Source organism: Pelophylax lessonae, assembly GCF_965119305.1.
Source record: "Pelophylax lessonae genome assembly, chromosome: 8".
NCBI lineage: Eukaryota > Metazoa > Chordata > Amphibia > Anura > Ranidae > Pelophylax > Pelophylax lessonae.
Window position 1 is genome coordinate 178,472,798 of NC_138775.1, and position 21,359 is coordinate 178,494,156.

At 43.7% G+C, this 21,359-nt stretch overlaps 2 protein-coding genes across 3 annotated transcripts in view; one reads left to right on the forward strand and one right to left on the reverse strand.

Moving 5' to 3' along the window:
* Positions 1-3,152, reverse strand: part of LOC309561901 (putative oxidoreductase ZK1290.5) — a 224,278-nt gene extending 221,126 nt beyond the window's left edge. Inside the window, exons 1-2 of one of the 2 annotated variants that reach the window (XM_082265963.1) lie at positions 3,074-3,152; positions 2,909-2,984 (exon numbers count right to left, since the gene is read on the reverse strand). In XM_082265963.1, the coding sequence (XP_082122089.1) occupies positions 2,909-2,981 (73 nt within the window). In that variant the 5' untranslated portion in view covers positions 2,982-2,984; positions 3,074-3,152. The remainder of the gene's footprint in view (positions 1-2,908; positions 2,985-3,073) is intronic. The other variant, XM_082265964.1, reaches the window with a different exon arrangement.
* A 100-nt stretch (positions 3,153-3,252) lies between these two features.
* Positions 3,253-21,359, forward strand: part of DPH5 (diphthamide biosynthesis 5) — a 60,922-nt gene continuing 42,815 nt past the window's right edge. Inside the window, exons 1-2 of the mRNA XM_082266609.1 lie at positions 3,253-3,540; positions 5,726-5,850. Coding sequence (XP_082122735.1) covers positions 3,406-3,540; positions 5,726-5,850 — 260 coding nt within the window. The 5' untranslated portion in view covers positions 3,253-3,405. The remainder of the gene's footprint in view (positions 3,541-5,725; positions 5,851-21,359) is intronic.

A 21,359-nucleotide genomic window follows, 5' to 3' on the forward strand; every position in this document is an offset into this window, starting at 1 on the left:
GTGGACCTGTCTGCCCTTCCCCCACCCCTCCCAACATCCTCCTGAAAAATCAAAAGAGCTGGATAGAACATTTCTAGATGAACAGAAGCTGCATTCATTTAGATCAGAGGTGGGGAACCTTTTTTCTGCCAAGGGCCATTTGGGTATTTATAAAATCCGGGGCCGTACAAAATTATCAACTTAACTGGCTGGTACTGCTGGCTTGTACTGTGCTGTGGGTACTGCTGGTTCAGGCTGGTACTGCTGACTCAGGCTGGTACTGTGCTGTAGAGGTACTACTGGCTGGTACTGCTGGCTGGTACTCCTGTGGGTACTGCTGGCTCAGGCAGGTACTGCTGGCTGGTATTGCTGTGGGTACTGCTGGCTCAGGCTGGTACTGCTGGCTGGTACTGTGCTGTAGGTACTGCTGGCTGGTACTGCTGACTCTGGCTGGTACTGCTGGTTCTGCTGTGGGTACTGCTGGCTCTGGCTGGTACTGCTGGCTCTGGCTGGTACTGCTGGCTCTGGCTGGTACTGCTGTGGGTACTGCTGGCTCTGGCTGGTACTGCTGGCTCTGGCTGGTACTGCTGTGTGTGCTGCTGCTGGGAAATGCTGGCTAGGAGAAGTGCAGCAGCGCTGCACTGGAGGAAGAGGCAATGTTTCCTGTATTAGTCCCAGGCGGAGTGTATTTGATATCACTCCGCCTGTGACTCACTCAGGTAGCATCGGCTCCGTTCTGACAGATCAGCTGAGAGACACAGACTCAGCTGCACGGGCCCCCCCCCCCCCTTGATTTAGATGAAGTTGCTGTTCAGGTATTCTGACAAAAAGAGCTGTCAAAATACAAAAGCTGGCACCGCAGGTTCATTCATTTGAGCTGTAAAGTGTAGAATCTGTTAGATTTATTTTGTCCAGTCTACAGGATGAATGAAAAAAAAAAAATGGTATATAGCCAGCTTTAGTTTTAATGCCTTAGCATTAGGCCATCACTTACATCCCCAAAGTCTGCCACAGAAACTCCCAAAGTGATCAACCTCGTTCTCAGCTGCATAAGGGGCTTAGAGAGGTGTGGGTGGAGACTGCGGGGGTGAAAAGCTATGCAGGGGTTGTATCAGTAAATATCTGGCAAATGGAGGAGAGAGATGCTGTTCTGCAAAGTAGAATGCAAAGAAGAAAACTGACCACACAGGGAGAAATGTGTTCTAATGCCTAGCGTGGTCAGTTTGAAATAGGAAAGTAGTGGGACTGGCAGGATCACTGTGTATTTCACACAAAATCAAAGCAAATAGAACAGGATACTTTTTAATGCAAGTACATTGTAACACAGACCCATATCAAAAATATGAAATGTTGGGGTAACATACACATTAAAGCAATTGTGAACCACATCTGGTCAAAAAACAACAACCCTGTAAGGCAATGTCATAATGTGCTAGTAAGCATCGCATACTAGCACATTATGAAATACTTCCCTTAGAATGAAGCCCTCCAGCAGTGCGCTGCCACCGTTGAGAGGGCTGCTATCTTCCCGTTCTTTCTTCTGGGATCGCGCTTAGGCTGTGTGATTGGCCGAAAGCCGCTATGATGTCACTCCAGAGCATGTGTGCGGGAGCCCTCGGTTCCAGCACAAAGCTCTGAAGTGCATGCGCCGGTGACGTAACTGGCTGCATCCAGAATGAATATCTCCTAAACGGTGCATGTTTAGAAGATATTCATTTTACCTACAGGTAAGCTTTACTACCGCTCTAGGTTTTGCCATGGCTGTGAAGCACAACATTCCGCTTGCAGCATGTGTACATCCCTGAGTGGCTGCATGGTTATGTTTGGGTGGACTGTCAGAGGGCCACAAAACCAAGGGCTGAACGCATGGATTTACAGCCCCTTGGCCACCCATTTGAACAAACCCTGAGACAGTGATTGGTGGAGCAAATGTCCCCACTAGAAGATCCCCCTTCTATTCATGTTTCATGACAACGCACAATTTCTAAGAATATATTAAAAATGTATTTCACCCAGATAACCACCCCCCCATATTTGCGTGCCTCTTAATTTTCTCACTGGTATTGTCCACAATTCACAGTCACCCAGCCAGTGAATCCAGCGTTGTCCTGCTGTGACCCACACAGTGCGCCATTATCTCCATCTATCGATGACATCACAGGGACCTAGCTGCCTCTTCCTGGTTCAGGCAGTCTGACCTCCTGACTTTCCACTGCCAGATCCACCCTCCGGCCACTGTATGGAACCCGAAGCCTCCTAAGACACATGCATACCCCAGAAGGCTTCAGAGGGAAGGAGATGTCATTTTTGTCTAGGCAAGATTGGCAGCAAGGGGCAGGGCGGACTTAAAGCGGTAGAAAACTTCAATTTTTTCCTTAAACCTGCAAGGCAAAGTTATAATATGCTAGTATGCATGGCATACTAGTACATTTTTTGAAACTTACCCTACAAACAAAGCCTTCCAGCGGTGGGCTATCACTGCTGACAGGGCTTCCATCTTCACCCGGTCTTCCTTCTGGGTTGGCAGGCTCTGGGCCTTCGATGGGATTAGCCACGATTACATCACTCTCACGCAAGTGCACAGGTTGGCGGCTCTGAAGGAACGGCACAGGTTGGCGGCTCTGAAGGAACGGCACGGGTTGGCGGCTCTGAAGGAACGGCACGGGTTGGCGGCTCTGAAGGAACGGCACGGGTATGTCAACAGCGGCTTCGCGAGTACATATCTCTTAAACGGTGCAAGTTTAGGAGATATTTACTGTACCTATAGGTAAGACAATGATAAGGCTTACCTATAGGTACAAATCAACCAAGAGAGTTTACTCCCACTTTAAGAAAAAAAGACAAACATTGTTAGACTGTGGGGGAGGGAGGAATGCGATAGCGCCCGGTTCATCTGCTTAGTGAGGGGTGGCTTTAACACAAGACTTACCCAAACCCAGGACTGGGATCTTCTGCCCATTAGAGAGTGGCACAGTGGGGTATATAGGGACTTCCATGTCCATTGCCTGTTAAAAGTATCAAAGACAAGTTAGAAAAACATTTTTTCACACCCAACAAACACAATTATAACCATTGCGTTTCCTACATCGGTTACCTGGAGTGTGAGCCTATCGGCAGACCACTTATATAACTATGCAGAGCCTTGCCCTCAACAAACATGTCCGCTAGTGATCGCACAGCCAGCGTCGCCGTAGCAGGAGTAAAGATGGCGGCCGCCGTAAAGCTCTATAGAACTGTGCCAGTAATTAACATGGGGAGCTTTACAGTACGGGGGTCAAAGGGTGTTGTTTGCCGCAGCCGTATAGTGGCGTCGTCCCGTAGCTGTCAGCGTGGGGACAAGCAAGAGGAATCTATGCCAGCCAATGTACAGGGCTATCTCCCGGGTGTGCAATCTATCGCTGCTATCCTGCTCCAGCTGGGAGGACTATGCTGTACCTCATTGGGTTAGGTCTGGGGGATGCCAAGGATGTGACAGTCAGGGGCCTGGAGGTGATCAGGAGCAGTGCACGGGTCTACCTGGAGGCATACACCTCCATACTCACCGTGGGCAAGGAGCACCTGGTAGGAGCTATTCCTGGACTCTTCTCTATTGTTTATCGTTATATTTATAGTGGAGGATGGATACAGTACTGACTGACCTATGGGTATCACTTTTATATGGGGGGAGGGGCAGTTATCTTTAATAATAATATTATAGCATTTATCTAATAAACCATTTTCCTGGGTGGATATGTTCTTAACCACTTAAGCCCCGGAAGATTTTACCCCCTTCCTGACCAGGGCCTATTTTGCGATTCGGCACTGCGTGACTTTAACGGACAATTGCGCGGTCTTGCGACGCTGTAAACAAATTTGACGTCCTTTTTTTTTCCCACAAGCAGAGCTTTCTTTTGGTGGTATTTGATCACCTGCGCGATTTTTTATTTTTTTTTGATCATGCGCTATAAACAAAAATAGAGCGACAATTTTGCAAAAATAACAATATTTTTCACATTTTTTTATATGAAATTCCCCCCACAAAAAATGTAAAAATCAAAATTTTTTTAACATTTTCGGGCAATTTGTTTTATGCTACATATGTTTTTGGTAAAAAAAATCGCAAAAAGCGTATTTTGATTGGTTTGCGCAAAAGTTATCGCATTTACTAACAGGGAAAAATTTTTGTCTTTTTTTTTTTTAACGCGTAATGGCGGCGATCTGCGATGTGTTTTTTGTTTTTTTAAAAAAATTACACAGAGCCTTTTTTTTTTTGTGGTACTGCGACATTGCGGCGGACAGATCGGACCCTTGACTGACATTTTTGACACTTTTGGGGTTACCAGTGACATTTCTACAGTAATCAGTGCTATACATATGCACTGTTACTGCAAAATGACACTGGTAGTGAAGGGGTTAACTTTATTTGAGAGGGAGGGGCTGTGTGTGTGTCCCTAGGGGCGTGATTCTAACTGTGATTGGCTGTGGCTTGAGCTGTAGAAACAGTGATCAACGGTCCTACATAGTAGAACCGTATGATCACTATTCCTACACAGGGGAGAATGACAGGCGGCTTGTTTACACTAGCCGCCTGACTTTCTCCCTCTGCAGCGACGATCGCAGAGTGACCGGCGGACATCGGGTCCGGGGGCGCGCGCTCGCTCCCTAGACCCTCACAGGCTAGAGACGTAGATCTACGTCACTTTGCCTGTGAGGGGCTGACTGCCGATGTAAATAGTCGTGCGGCAGTCGGCAAGTGGTTAAAGTAGAACTAAAGGGAGGGTTATAAGGGCCCCCCCCCCCCCCTCAAGGGTTTTTTTTTTTTTTTTGCCATTTTTGTCCCATTGGGAAAATTTCCCTTCACTTCCTGTCTCATAGCAAAAACAGGAAGTAAGAAGCTGTCCCTACAAAGTGGAGGGATCCCTGGCTGTCACTAGTGATGAGCTTGGGCATGTTCAGACTAGGATCTGAACATCTGCGGCTGGGGTGTACATGCCCCTTGTAGATATGGGGGGAGGGTAAGCCACGGCTGCAGATGATTGGCCCCTACAGGTGAGGTCACATATGTGGGTTTGGCTCCTAATCCAAACACACCTGAGCTCATCACTAGTTGTCCCCAGTGGAAGATTTCTCTGCTACTCCTGTTCTAGTGACAACCCCTATTTGGGATTTACATTCACTTTTGGTGAAACCAGTATACAGGACTAATAGAGGGTGAATCTCTCTAAAAGGGGCACAGACTGCAATAAAAACTGGCAAGAGTTCTCTCTCGCTACCAAAAATAAAACATTTTTCTTTGGTTAGACATTAAAGCAGACCTTTACCCTCTCTAACATTAATTAGTCCTATGTCTGCCTCTATCTTTAAAACAATTGGATATGAAAAAAAATATTTCCCCCCAAATACACCTGTTCTGTGGAACCTGGCTGTATTTTTACCGCCCCCAGCCGCCCACCTAAATGCCAACATTACAGACTGACAGGGCTGATGTTTGAAGGCTGCAGAGTTTCACAGGCAGCATTGCAGGAGTGAACACTATAACCGCTTTCACATCCTAGCAACAAGGCGGGACGTGAGGGTTGCTAACTAGGAGTTTTTTGGCAAGGCTTCTGAAGGGACCATATTAACCTACAGGTAAAACAATAAAATGAATCGTCCGTTTCCAAAGCTGCATAGATTTGTAATCTCTACTGAAAACAGTGGAACATTATAAGAGATTGCATCTTAAACATTCATTTATGTATTATTTTAATCTGCTCAACTTCTTCAGGAGGAATATTATGGCCGTGAGCTGATCCTGGCTGACAGAGAAACTGTAGAACAAGACGCAGACGAAATCCTCAGAGATGCCGCTGTTAGTGACATAGCTTTCCTGGTGGTTGGTGATCCTTTTGGGTAAGTACAAAATTCTGAAATACCTTTACCACCAACGTCTGTAGTTCAAGTTGTCTGTTTTGTTTTTACCTTACATGCATAAAAGAGCAGAAAGAATAAAAAAATAACTCCAATGTTTACCCCCTCCACCGGCTTAAAGTTTCTACGACCCACTCCAGGGTGGATTTGATTTAAATCAAGTCGATTTAAATCCCGAATTAAATCATAATTTAAATCACTAGTTAAAAGGATTGTTTTAAATCAACTCGATTTAAATCCTACATTTTAATTAATTTAAATTTTTAAAGAGCAACTGTCATCCCTGTCCCGCAGCGGCTCCTCCTTTGACCCGCTGTTGACTCACCGACAGTCCCATTCACTTTCGATGGCTGTTGATGCGACGGTGAGGGACGTGGCGGCAGCAGGTGAGTGGATGACGGCTAAAGCTGGATTCACACTATACATCTTTCTTTAGATTTTTTTCCTTTAGATTTACCAAAACCCTATAATAGGAGGTCAGACCTAAACACTTTCAATTTGTATGCAATCTGGCAGACCCTTGCACTACATAGTTGAAGATAAATCTAAAGTAATCTAACAACAAAAGTTGTATAGTGTGTATCCAGCCTAACAGGCGCTTGCATGATAGATCTGAAATGACAGGTGCTCTTTAAACGTAAGGACTCAGTCTTGCAGCACATGTTATTTCAGCTTGCAGAGATTGAATGAGTTTTCCAAAAATAAAAATAATGCAGGATTTCTAGCCTCATGCTACATAACTAAGCTCCATTTCATGCTGAATAAACAAAATTATTAAAGTATCTTCAATAAAAAATTATCTTTAGTTTTTTTTTTTTTATTGATTTTCATTTTTAGATTTAGATTTTTTTTTACTCAAAAGCATTTTAATAGAACAAAATTTGATAAAAATGAAAAAAATCCTATTTAACCTCCTTGGCGGTATGATTCTTTTGGATTTTAGGTGCTGAAAGCGGTACCATTATTTTGCATGTAATTCTTGTGAATGAGCCGCCCAAACCAACTGTATACATTTATTATATATATATATATATATATATATATATATATAAAATAAATGTATACAGTTGGTTTGGGCTGCTCATTCACAAGAATTACGTATATGTGTGTGTGTATGTATGTATATATATATATATATATATATATATATATATATATATATGTGTGTGTCCAGTAAAACTGCAGGAGAGGGCACTGGGGGGGCAAACTAATATGATTTTTTTTTTATTTTGAATAGTATCAGTGTGTTTTTACATTTGAATTTGCCGCCGGTTCCACCCCCCTGCGTACGTCACGTCGCAGGAGACGGAAGCCGGGGCACGGAGACGATCGGGAGGAAGATACACTGCCGGGACACATCGCTGGATCCCGGTGACAAGGTAAGTAACCCTGCTTACAGGATCCAGCGATGCTTCTGGCGGTACCCCGAGTGTGGCTCGGGGTTACCGCTTTTGGCTCTGAAATTTAACCTCGAGCCACGCTCGGGAATACCGCTAAGAAGGTTAAATAAAAAAAAATAAAAATTTTTGACCCAATCTAAAGCTGGATACACACTATACAACTTTTGTTGTCAGATTTCCTTTAGATTTACCTTCAACTATGTAGTGCAAGGGCCTGCCTGATTGCATACAAAGTGAAAGTGTTTAGGTCTGACCTCATGTTAAATGGTTTTGGTAAGCCTGAAGGAAAAAATCTAAAGAAGATTGTATAGTGTGTATGGCCCTTAAGGGCCAGTTTACACCAGGATACAGTGCTGGAAACACACACCCTGTTCGTATTTCCCGAACTGCATTCAAAATGCACTACCCTTGCGATCTGCAGCAGGTGTCAATGCAATACTAACGACACCCCAAATGCAGGTCGTAACGTAATGCACAAGGACGCATGGCGCAAAAGTACCATGCGATCCGGTTGCTCTGCGTTTTGTAAAGTAGTGCATGCACTACTTTTGCTGCGATCTGGCGTGATTTTAGTCCTTTCGAATGAATGAGCTAAAATCGCAGTGCGTCGGAATCGCACAGGACACACAGGGTGTCATACTCTGGGTATGCCAATTTATTTATTATTTTATTAATAATATTATAATAATAATAATAATATCTCTAACTTCCTGCTCTTGTTGACGTCATTTTTTGTAGGGTTTCCCCAAAAATTAATAATGATTTCAGGCTGGGTTCACACCTAAAAAGCTGCATGTTGTGCTATCGAAGTCTAACATAAAAAGCTAAGGTGTATCATAAACCAATTAAAAAAAATGTTTTGTGTGTAAGTAATCTAAACCAAAAAGACAGCTTCACTCACTTTATCTACCATAGCAATACAAAATAGATATCTAAAAAGGTGCATGTTGCTCTATCTAGAAAAGTGCGTGAGCAATTTATAACACAATTTATATGCTAGTAAAATAAATACATAATTAATAAATGAACTTCTAAATGTATCATATTAAATAAATAGTCCCGTAATTCATAAAGTTCATAAACAGTGAAGAAATCTGGCCTTATGAAAGTGTTGTGAAAAACAAGGTGCTCTACTTGTGCATCAAAAATGGAGTTGCCTCAGTGACGATATTCGTTTGGACGAAACACGTAGGGAACAGCTTCAGGGGTGTAGATAACCGTTTTTTTTTTCTCTCTAGTAAACACAGTTTTTAATACTGCACAATGAGCGCTTCTCTTCCTCTTTGCATGTGATTGTTTGGATTCATCTGTTGGTGCGAGTACATTGCCTTTCGTTTAATGTGTGATGGCGGCTTGGAAAGCACCTACTGGGGATATGTGTGGCTGTCGGGTACGCTAACTGATCCTGGGTTGGGGCTGAGCTGCATCTTATCCATCCATCCATCCAATTCTTCATTAAAGCACAGTCAGACATTTTATAGAGGTCCTAATGTCTGGTAAGAGACATCACTATCCCTGTTGGTGGAGCACACCCTGGTGATCACTGGAAGCACAAGGATTTTTGATGCACAAGTAGAGCACCTTGTTTTTCCTGGCACTTTCATTGGGATTGATTTCACGGTTTATGAACTTTATGCATTACGGAACTATTTATTTATGTGAGTACACCCCTAACATTTTTGGAAATATATTATTATATCTTCTATCTTCTTGTGACAACACTGAAGAAATGACACTTTGCTACAATGTAAAGTAGTGAGTGTACAGCTTGCATAACAGTGTAAATTTGCTGTCCCCTCAAAATAACTCAACACACAGCCATTAATGTCTACACCGCTGGCAACAAAAGTGAGTAAATGTCCAAATTGGGCCCAATTAGCCTATTTCCCTCCCCGGTGTTATGTGACTCATAATTATGTTACAAGGTCTCAGGTGTGAATGAGGAGCAGGTGTGTTAAATTTGGTGTTATCTCTCTCACTCTCTCATACTGGTCACTGGAAGTTCAACATGGCACCTCATTGCAAAGAACTATCTGAGGATTTGAAGAAAATAATTGTTGCTCTACATAAAGATGGCCTAGGCTATAAGAAGATTGCCAAGACCCTGAAACTGAGCTGCAGCACGGTGGCCAAGACCATACAGCGGTTTAACAGGACAGGTTCCACTCAGAACAGGCCTCGCCATGGTCGACCCAAGAAGTTTAGTGTACATGCTCAGCGTCATATCCAGGGGTTGTCTTTGGGTAATAGACGTATGAGTGCCATTGCTGCAGAGGTTGAAGGGATAGGGGGGTCAGTCTGTCAGTGCTCAGACAATACGCCGCACACTGCATCAAATTGGTATGCATGACTGTTGTCCCAGAATGAAGCCTCTTCTAAAGATGATGCACAAGAAAGCCTGCAAACAGTTTTCTGAAGACAAGTAGACTAAGGACCTGGATTACTGGAACCATGTCCTGTGGTCTGATGAGACCAAGATAAACTTATTTGGTTCAGATGGTGTCAAGCATGTGTGGTGGCAACCAGGTGAGGAGTACAAAGACAAGTGTGTCCTACCTACAGTCAAGCATGGTAGGGGGAGTGTCATGGTTTGGGGCTGCATGAGTGCTGCCGTAACTGGGGAGCTACAATTAATTGAGGGAACCATGAATACCAACAAATACTGTGAGTGGGCTGCAAGGCAGTATTCCAACATAACGACCCCAAACACGCCTCCAAGACTACCACTGCCTTGCTAAAGAAGCTGAGGGTAAAGGTGATGGACTGGCCAAGCATGTCTCCAGACCTAAACCCTATTGAGTATCTGTGGGGCATCCTCAAAAAAAAAAAAAAAAAAGGTGGAAGAATGCAAGGTCTCTAACATCCACCAGCCCCATGATGTCATCTTAGAGGAGTGGAAGAGGACTCCAGTGGCAAGCTGTATAGCTCTAGTGAACTCCATGCCCAAGAGGGTTAAGGCAGGGCTGGAAAATAATGACGGCCACACAAAATAGACACTTTGGGCCCAATTTGGACATTTCCACTTAGGGGTGTACTCACTTTTGTTGCCAGCAGTTTAGACATTAATGACTGTGTGCTGAGTTATTTTGAGTGGACAGAAAATTGGCAGAGTTATACAAGCTGTACATTCACTACTTTACATTGTAGCAAAGTGTAATTTCTTCAGTGTTGTCACATGAAAAGGTATAATAAAATATTTACAAAAATATGAAGGGTGTACTCACTTTTGTGAGATACTGTATAGGTTCATTTTGTAATTAATTTTGTATTTATCTTATTAGCATATGAATTATGTTATAAATTGCTCAAACACTTTTACTAGATAGGGCAACGTGCACCTTTTTATATATTTATTTTTGTATTTCTATGGTAGATACAATGAGTGCAGCTGTCTTTGGTTTGCATTACTTAGGGTCTATCTATGTACACTGCAACTTGTAAACGGCCGTTTAGGAGCAGTTGGGCGTTTTTTTCAGAAGCCCCTGATCCCACCTCCATGTTATCTTATCTGACCATGTACACAGGGTCGTTTACAGTCATTTGCAGGCAGTTGAGTTCAGGGACGTTTTTTGGAAAGCAATTATTTGCGTTCAAACGTGTGTTTCCCGGCGTTTCAAACGCAAAAACGCGGCCGAACACAATGACCTGTGTTTAGCGCTCGCGTTTTTCTATTTTAAAGGGGAAGGATTTTTTTGACCTCTAGGAACGGTTTTAGACGCAAACGCCCGCTAAACGTGGGTGCAAACGCAACACAACGGACGTTTTAAACGTCCTAAAAATTCCAGCATTTCAAGGGACTTTTTTTTAGCGTCCCGTGTACATGGAGCCTTAAGGCCCGTACACACGTACCGATCGTCGGCATACAAACGTCGGTGGACGAAGGATCTGCCGATTGTACGCGTGTTAGTATGGTGCCTCCGACAGATGTCTGCGCACAATCCGCGGACAAAAGTCTTTCGTGCAAACATGAAAATATTTGTATGCCGACACCAGAACGGACGATTGTTCGCCTGTCAGTACACAATTCGGCCGACAGACCGCAGATTTGCAAGACTGGGCATGCTCAGAAAATAGAAAACACAGGGAAAGTTAACCATTACATGACATCACTTCTGCAGTCGGCGGACAAAATTCTTGTGCTGTCCTTGTGCTGTCTTTGCACTTTTCAGCAGACACCGACATCCCGGGGAGAAAAGAGGAACATTTGTAAGCCGACCATCGGTACGTGTGTACGGGGCTTTACACACAAAACATTTTTGTAATTAGTATACGATACACTTAGCGCAGGATACTTCTCTTTGCTACATTTGGGTTCACACCTATCTGTGGGGTTAATTTACTAAAACTGGAGAGTGCAAAATCTGATGCAGCTCTGCATAGAAAGCAATCAGCTGAAGTTAGAAGCTGATTGGCTACCATGAACAGCACCAGATCCTGAGTGCTCCAGTTTTAGTAAATTAAACCCCTGTGTGCTTTATGAATTTTATGCACTTTTTATGTTTTATGTGGGTCTTTATGCGTTCTGTGATACTGTGTTGGGTTCTGTCAGCCAATAAAATGTTGCGTAAAGTTGAGGTTGCTATGGGAGGGACTGGTTACCATGTGCTAGAAACGCACTAAAATGCATGAGTTTTCATGCTTTGCTGTTGAAATCAGTGGAGCCAAAAATGCATATTGCTGCTCTAAAAACCACACATGCACTCTTTTAGTCAACGCATGGTAACCCAGAGCGTGGGTGTGAACTAGACAATTAAAAACCATGGCAAAGCTGTACACATGCATTGATGCTTGTTGTGATACGTGCCTTATTACTGCCCATTCAGACTGGCGCGATCCGACTTCGAGGGCACCGTGACTTCGGCGCGACTTGCAGGGACTTTACATAATGGAAGTCTATGCAAGTCGCTCCCAGGTCGCCCCAAAGTAGTACAGGACCCTTTTTCTAAGTCGGAGCGACTTGTGTCACTCCTATTAGAACGGGTCCTGTGCTAATCAATGGCGAGCAACCGAGCGCGACTTGTCAGGCTGACAAGTCACCTGACAAGTCGTGCTAGTCTGAATGGGGTCTTAAAGTGATATTAAAGCTTTGTATTATTTTACATTAAAATATTAAAGATGTTATACTTACCTGCTCTGTGCAGTGGTTTTGCACAGAGAAGCCCCGATACGCCTCTTCTCAGGTCCTCCGCCAGCGCTTCTGGCCCCTCCCTTCTACCGAGTGCCCCCCAGAGCAAGCAGCTTGCTATGTGGGTACCCGAGCCGCTGCTCTGCATGTCCACAGAACCGTGGCTCGGCCCGCCCCCCTCTCTCTCCTCATTGACTCATTGGCTGATTGATTGCTGTCTCAGCCAATGAGGAGGGAGAGTCCCCAGAGAGTCGAGGCTCTCATGCACAGCGCAAGATGGGAGATCCGACTCAGGTATTCGGTAAGGCTGCTGCACAGAGAAGGTGTTTTTTTTTTTTTTTTTTTTTTTTTTTTTTTTAACCTTCAAGCATAGAATGCATGAAGGTAAAACAACCTTGAGCCTTTAGAACCACTTTACCCAGTTGTGGACCGGAAGGTTTTACCCCCTTTTTGACAGGCCATTTTTTTGCGATACGGCCCTGCCTAATTTTAACCACTTAAGCCCCGGAAGATTTTACCCCCTTCCTGACCAGGGGGTATTTTGCGATTCGGCACTGCGTGATTTTAACGGACAATTGCGCGGTCGTGCGACGCTGTACCTAAACGAATTTGACGTCCTTTTTTGCCCACAAACAGAGCTTTCTTTTGGTGGTATTTGATCACCTGTGCGATTTTTTTTTTTTTTTTTTTTTTTTTTTTTTTTTGATCATGCGCTATAAACAAAAAAAGAGCGTCAATTTTGCAAAAATAACAATATTTTTCACATTTTTTTTATATGAAATTCCCCCCCAAAAAAATGTAAAAATCAAAATTTTTTAACATTTTCGGCCAATTTGTTTTATGCTACATATGTTTGGTAAAAAAAATCTCAAAAAGCGTATTTTGATTGGTTTGCGCAAAAGTTATCGCGTTTACTAACAAAGGGAAAGATTTTTGTCATTTTTGTTGTTTTTTTTTTTTTTTTTTTTTTTTTTATGCGTAATGGCGGCGATCTGCGTTTTTTTGCGGTACTGCGACATTTTGGCGGACAGATCGGACCCTTGACTGACATTTTTGACACTTTTGGGGTTACCAGTGACATTACTGCAGTAATCAGTGCTATACATATGCACTGTTACTGCAAAATTACACTGGTAGTGGAGGGGTTAACTTTATTTGAGAGGGAGGGGCTGTGTGTGTCCCTAGGGGCGGGATTCTAACTGTGATTGGCTGTCTGTTGAGCTGTAGAAACAGTGATCAACGGTTCTACATAGTAGAACCGTGTGATCACTATTCCTACACAGGGGAGAATGACAGGCGGCTTGTTTACACAAGCTGCCTGACTTTCTCCCTCTGCAGCGGCGATCGCAGAGTGACCGGCGGACATCGGGTCCGCCGGTCACACGCGCGGGGGGGTCCGTGACCACGCGGGAGTGCTGTGGCACTCTGCACTCATTGGGGTACAATGCTGTGGGCACTCTGCAATCATTGGGGTACAATGCTGTGGGCACTCTGCAATCATTGGGGTACAATGCTGTGGCGCTCTGCAATCATTGGGGTACAATGCTGTGGCGCTCTGCAATCATTGGGGTACAATGCTGTGGCGCTCTGCAATCATTGGGGTACAATGCTGTGGCGCTCTGCAATCATTGGGGTACAATGCTGTGGGCACTCTGCAATCATTGGGGTACAATGCTGTGGTCACTCTGCAATCATTGGGGTACAATGCTGTGGTCACTCTGCAATCATTGGGGACAATGCTGTGGTCACTCTGCAATCATTGGGGTACAATGCTGTGGGCACTCTGCAATCATTGGGGTACAATGCTGTGGTCACTCTGCAATCATTGGGGTACAATGCTGTGGGCACTCTGCAATCATTGGGGACAATGCTGTGGCGCTCTGCAGTGATTGGGGACTCTGCATTGAAAGGGGCTCTCACGCTGAACTCTGCATTGATGGGGGCACGGAACAGTGTTCATTGCATTGAAGGGGGCACAGCACAGTTGCATTGAAGGGGCACGCACGCTGAACTCTGCATTGTGGGGGCACAGCACAGTGTTTATTGCATTGGAGGGGGCACAGCATAGTGTTCATTGCATTGAAGGGGTCACAGCACAGTATTTATTGCATTGAAGGGGTCACAGCACAGTATTTATTGCATTGAAGGGGTCACAGCACAGTATTTATTGCATTGAAGGGGTCACGCACGCTGGTCTCTGCATTGAAAGGGGGCATATACGCTGGTCTCTGCATTGAAAGGGGGCATTATACCATCTCCTGTACCATGACCTGTGACATGCCTATACCATATCTGTGCCATGCCTATACCATCACCTCTGCCATGCCTGTACCATGACTTCAAAGTCACGCAATTTTTTTTACTGCGTTTTTTGGCGCGAAGCAATACCTATTACATTTTTCTTTTTTCGCCCCCCCCCCCCAAAAATTTTGAGCACCAGCCGCCACTGCCTATAGGTAAGCCTATAATAAGGCTTACCTATAGGTACTGTAAATATCTCCTAAACATGTACAGTTTAGGAGATATTTACCTTACATGCATCCAGTGATTGTCACTTGCGCATGTGCTCTGAAGGAATGGCCGCTGGTGCCGTTCCTTCAGAGCCCCATGCCGTGACCGTCGGCTCCCGCGCGCGTGCGCGGGAGTGACGTCACCGTGGCTCCGGCCAATCAGATGGCCGGATGCCGCGATCCCGGAAGACGGGCGACTGGACATGTCGCCCGTCATGCAGGTAAGCGGACAGCACGGCGGGGGCTCGTTCTAAGGTAAGTATTGCATAATGAGCTAGTATGCGATGCATACTAGCTCATTATGTGTTTCTCTTGCAGGTGGCAAAAAAAAAAATGTTGGGGGTTTACAACCTCTTTAAATTCATGACATTCATTAAAAAGTCAAAAATAATACAATTTATTTTTATAAAAATATAAATCTTTTTTAAAAACTGTCATTTTTTTGGTTTTGGTTTTCAGCCAAGTCCATCCTGCATTTTCGGTTTCGGCACCAAAATTTCCATTCGGCGCACCTCTAGTAACCATTATTGACTTGGTGGTAAATGTAGGCGGATTGCCTGCAGGACAATGCTGGATCCCTAGAGCATTCAGTGATTTTATTCTAGTGGGCCATTAATCATCTTAGACTGGGGCAGGGGGGTAAGTCTACTTAAACAGGTTCATTTTTAACATAAGACAATTCTATGTGAATGGAATGGCTAGGATCCCCATTGCTGCAGGTGTCACTCTCTTTTCACTCCACACTAAGGAGGGGGAGGATGGTGGTCTGGGTGGGGGGGTTCTCGTGCAGTTTTACCTTTCCTATTTTTAACCTAATTTATTGTTCAAAATGTTAACCACATTAATTCTAATTGTACCTGTTTTTCACATTGTCTAACCACACGTAAACCCAGCAGGAAACGCAGAATTAATGTACGAGTAGTTTGTTTTTTGTAGACTATTGATCATGAAAAATCCAATAATGTTGACCATGTAGCTACACATTATTGCTCATAAATATCATTATTTGCAGCCAGTCTCGGGCATATTTAAGAAGTCTGCTGTGTCTAGATTTATAATGGCATCAGGAGCGGCTTGGCTTCATTTAATTCCCTCTCCAGAGATACACGGGGGATTTTTAAGACCTCATTACCAGTCATTTGTAAAGACTCATTTATCTGCCCTGTCTATGGAGGTTTCCTTCATGATTGATCCTCCTAAGGGATGTTCTCTTTATCGTTATCTAAGATCAGGCTGTGAAGCCTTTACAGATCCTATCTTTGTTGTCTATGTACATCGCAGCTGTGGGGTTTGGTATTGTCCAAAATGATACAAATAATGTTAAAAAAGGATTTTTTAGATTTTCCGTTGTTTTATGTTCTAGCGAGCCATAAGTGATATAAAGAATTTTCACTTCATTTAGCAGATACTTGATTACGTTGCTGGTATTTTTAATTTTCTGTGATTTTCACATAGGGTCTTGTTTTATTATTCACTTGTATCCGTACAATACGTTTTTTCCAAATTTTGAATTTTGAAAACTGGTTTATAATAGGTAGGGGAAAGTGTCAATGTTGCTAAGGCCCCATTCACACTTTGCGTTTTGGGATCTCTGTGATTCTACCGGCAATAAATAAATGATCAATGGGGAGTACTCGGATTGGGCGGGTGTGGAAAGTGGGGTTCCCCCAAGGATCTGTCCTGGGACCAATCCTGTTTAATCTACTCGTAAACGACCTAGAGGGGATATCCAGCACAATCTCGGTATTTGCTGACGATACAAAGCTAAGCAGGCCAATATCATCTACACGTTACGTTGTAACCTTACAAGCAGACCGGAACAAAATAATGGGGTGGGCAGCTACATGGCAGATGAGGTTTAATGTTGAAAAATGTAAGGTAATGCACTTGGGTTTCAGAAATACGAGCGCAAGTTACTCGCTAGGAGGGGAACCTCTGCGTGAAACTAAGATGGTAAAGGGGGACCTGGGGGTCCTAGTGGACAACAGGCTTGGCAGTGGCATGCAATGCCAAGAAGCTGCAAGCAAAGCCAACAGAATACTGGGATGTATAAAAAAGTGGATTCACTCCAGAAATAAAGAGATTATTCTCCCACTCTACAGGACTCTGGTCCGGCCACATCTGGAGTATGCTGTCCAGTTCTGGGCACCGGTCCTGAGGAAGGATGTGCTGGAACTGGAGAAAGTCCAGAGAAGGGCAACAAAAATAATTAGGGGAATGGAGGACATCAGCTATGAGGAAAGACTACAAGCACTGAACCTATTCTCTCTGGAGAAGAGACGATTGAGGGGGGATATGATATCAATGTACAAATACTGTACTGGTGACCTTAGCATAAGGAACAAACTTTTCAGAAAAAGGGAATACAATAAGACACGTGGCCACTCACCAAAACTAGAAGAAAAGAGGTTTAACCTTACACATAAGGGTTTTTTTTTACCCTTATCCAGAGCAGTAAGGATGTGGAATTCTCTTCCACAAGCAGTGCTATCTGCAGGGAGCATCTATAGTTTAAAAAAACTATTAGATGGGCACCTTTAAAGACCACAACATACAGGGGTATATGATGTACAGTTAGCAGTAAACACACATTATGGGTTGAACTGGATGGACTGAAGTCTTTTTTTCAACCTCACCAACTATGTAATCTCAAAATGTCCTACAATCACAAAACGCAGGTTTAAGTGCCATAATTTTTCAATGGCACCTAAAATTTGATGCGGAACAATCGCGGCAAATCGCATGTCGCCCAAAAGAAGCTCCTGCTCCTTTTTTTGGGCAATTAAGCTTCATGTGATGCAATTGCTGTGCAATAAATTTAAAATATTGGCACCTGAATCTGCATTTTGAGATTGTAGTGCATTTTGAGATCGCCCAAAGAATCGCAGCGATTCTGCCCAAGATCCCAAAACGCCAAGTGTGAATGAAGCCTTAGGCTCCTTTCACACGGAGCCGATCCATTTTGACTGACCACGCTGATCCCCACCACTAAGTAGGCGGATGACGGGTCCATTTCCGCTCACTGTGCATAGACGTACATGTTAGAGTCCCACTCCCTGACCCGCTGGATGAATGGCGAAAGTATCACCATACGTCTGTTTTCAGCAGATTTTGTCGCCTCCCCCCATAGAGGAGAATGGGTGGCATGATCGGGTCCGCCTGAAAAACGGACACATGGACCAGATCAGTCCGATCGTGTAAAGGGGCCTTAAGCCTCGTACACACGCACCGATTGTTGGCCGACCGATCGGCCGTCTTTTGTCCAGTGTTGTTGTGTTGGTTAAAATGTGCTCTAGACTGCACACGAATTTTGTCGGCCAACAACAACCAACTGCAGAAGTGATGTCATGTGCTGGTCTACTTTCCGTGTGTTTTTTCTTCTCTGAGCATGCCCAGTCTTGATCATCACATTTTTGTCTGCCGAAATCTGTACTGACTGAGGAACAATCGGCCGTTCTGCTGACGGCCAACAAAAATTTTATAGCCTGCACACCAGATTTTGTTTGGCCGAAAAGTCGCAGTCGGTTGTCGGAAGCATCATACTAACAAGCCGACAATCGGCCGATCGGACGTTGGCCGAAAATTTACGGCCAACAATCGGTGCGTGTGTACGAGGCATAAGAGTTCTTTTATCAATCTAGTATATCTGAAAAAAAAATAAATAAATAAATTATAAGAATGTTGGGCAAAAAAATAAACGCATTTCCTTCTGTCATTTATTGAGCTAGTAAATGTACAGCATTATACAGCAATGCATAACTGCCCTAATACACTAAATCCGTAAGCTGCAGCTTATAGTGAGATAACACAAATAGATATACAAGTAAAAAAAAAAAAAAGCTGCGCTAAACAATTGAAAGTGATGAATAAATATAATCATCAAACATAATATATGTGCACAAACACAAGTGGTAAATAAAACATATCAGTGAAAAACTCAGTAACTAATAATAAATTAGGTGTGATAATCTCCAAGATCGAATGTGATAAAGAGTCCATAAACTGAAATGAACAGAAAGTCCCAATATAATAATACAGTGCAGAAGTTAATATATAAAGGAAGTAAGCCCGTGATGTGCTGTCCTCCACCGTAGTGCAATTTTCACCACACCATGCAGATCTGCTTACCAGATGCTGTATCCCAGGAAGACGTCATCTCTGACGCTGTCGGAGAGAAAAATCGATAACTGGCTTGTGTTTACATTCTGTGATCAGCTGCTATTGGCTAACAGCTGATGATGTGGTAAAGGGCCGCTGTCATTGGCCCTTTACCCCGATCTGTGATCAGCCAAATCCAAAGGACTCGTGATCACAAAGCATGCCGCCTGCCCAATCACGGGAGGATGTCCATGGACGCCCTCCCGGCATTGGAAACCCGCACTGTAGCCATCCTTCGGCTATAACACAGGCGGCAAGTGGTTAAAGCAATATTAAACCCAAAAGCTATTTTTTTTTTTTTTTTTTTTATACTGCAGTTTACCAATTCTTAGATGTTGTGGTTGTATTGGTTTCCTTTTTTAGGCCTTCTTTCTTTCATTTTCACCCGGTAATCCAGATTGCATGTCTGCTGTTTTTTCACAGCACAAGCTCTCCAGCAGAATGTATCAGTTTACAGGGATGAGACAAACCACTTAACCCTGACAGGGGTGATTACAATAATCAGCTTTTATTTCTTTATGCACAACCTTTATCCCAAAAGGAAAAAAAAAAGTTTTCTGTTACAGATTATGTGAGCTGGAGTTTGGTTTCAATTTGTTAGTGATTCTAAATCTGCTAATACATTTAACAATACTTCCCCCCCCCCCCCCCCCCTTCCAGACTGACAATGCTGCTGCCTGCTGTGCCTCCTTTTCTCATTCCTCCAGTGTGGTGTGTTATTGGCCAGATCATCAGGTGAAAACAAAGGGGAAAGAAAACTGATGCAGCCACCACATCTAATGATTGGTAAGCTGCAATAAAATCCATTTTTGGTTTTGGGTTTAACCGCTTGCCGACCGCCGCAAGTACATATACTGCGGCGGTCAGCCCCGGCCAGGCAAAGTGACATATCGGTACGTCACTAGCCTTGTGAGCCAATAGCGGGCGAGCGTGTGCCGCTGGAGGCGCGCTCCCGCCCCGGCTCGTTCCCTAACAAGTCTGCGCGTGTGACCGGCGGACCCAATGTCCAGCAGTCACTCGCGATCGTCCGCTGTGAAGGGAGAAAGGCATGCGGCTGATGTAAACAAAGCCGCCTGTCATTCTTCCCTGTGTAACAGCAGAGATCTAACGGTCCTGCTATGTAGGACCATAGATCTCTGCTGTTACATGTAAAGCCACATCCAATCGCAGTTAGAAACACGCCCCTAGGGACACACTTAACCCCTCCTTCCCCAATAAAGTTAACCCCTTCCCTCCCAGGGTCATTTTTACAGTAACAGTGCATATGTATAGCACTGATTACTGTAGTAATGTCACTGGTAACCCCAAAAGTGTCAAATGTCAGTCAAGGATCCGATCTGTCCGCCGCAATGTCGCAGTCCCGCAAAAAAAATCTCAGATCGCCACCATTACTCGTTTAAAAAAAAAAAACAACAAAAATTACAAAAATCTTTCCATTGGTTAGTAAACGCAATAACTTTAGCACAAACCAATCAAAATACGCCTTTTGTTTTTTTTTTTTTTTTTTTTTTTACCAAACGTATGTAGCAGAAAACAAATTGGCCAAAAATGTTAAAAAATTTTGATTTTTACATTTTTTTGGGGGGGGATTTCCTATAAAAAAAAATGTGAAAAATATTGTTGTTTTTGCAAAATTGTCGCTCCTTTTTTTGTTTATAGTGCATGACCAAAAAATCGCACAAGTGATCAAATGCCACCAAAAGAAAGCTCTGTTTGTGGGAAAAAAAGGACGTAAATTAGTTTAGGTACAGCTTTGCACGACCGTGCAATTGTCCGTTAAAGTCACGCAGTGCCGAATCACAAAATAGGCCCTGGTCAGGAAGGGGGTAAAATCTTCCAGGGCTTAAGTGGTTAACACCGCTTTACATGCATTTTTAAATGCAACATAATAATAATATCTCTCTGCAATCCCCCTTCACTGCAGAACTAAAGTTGGGAGATGGAAAGCTAGAAGCGTTAGTCAATCAGGACTCTAATATATTGTTCAGAATTGTCAGTCTAACACTGGGGGTTGGCTAGCAGGATGAGGGTGCAGAGTGACGAGATTCTTCTTTATTGTCCAGTTAGTAGGCTTGAGGGCGTGAGATTACCAAACTTTTATCATACTTCACGGAAGAAAAGTAAAGACCCTGAACTGACTTATGCTGTCTGTTAGGGTTGCCTATATCACAATTCTGGCTGGACAGAATTGCAAATCTTTTGGCATTTTTTTTTCTGCCATTTTCTTTTCTTTTTGGTACCATTGCAATTTTAAGTACAGTGCATCTGGAAAGTATTCACAGCTCTTCACTTTTCCAC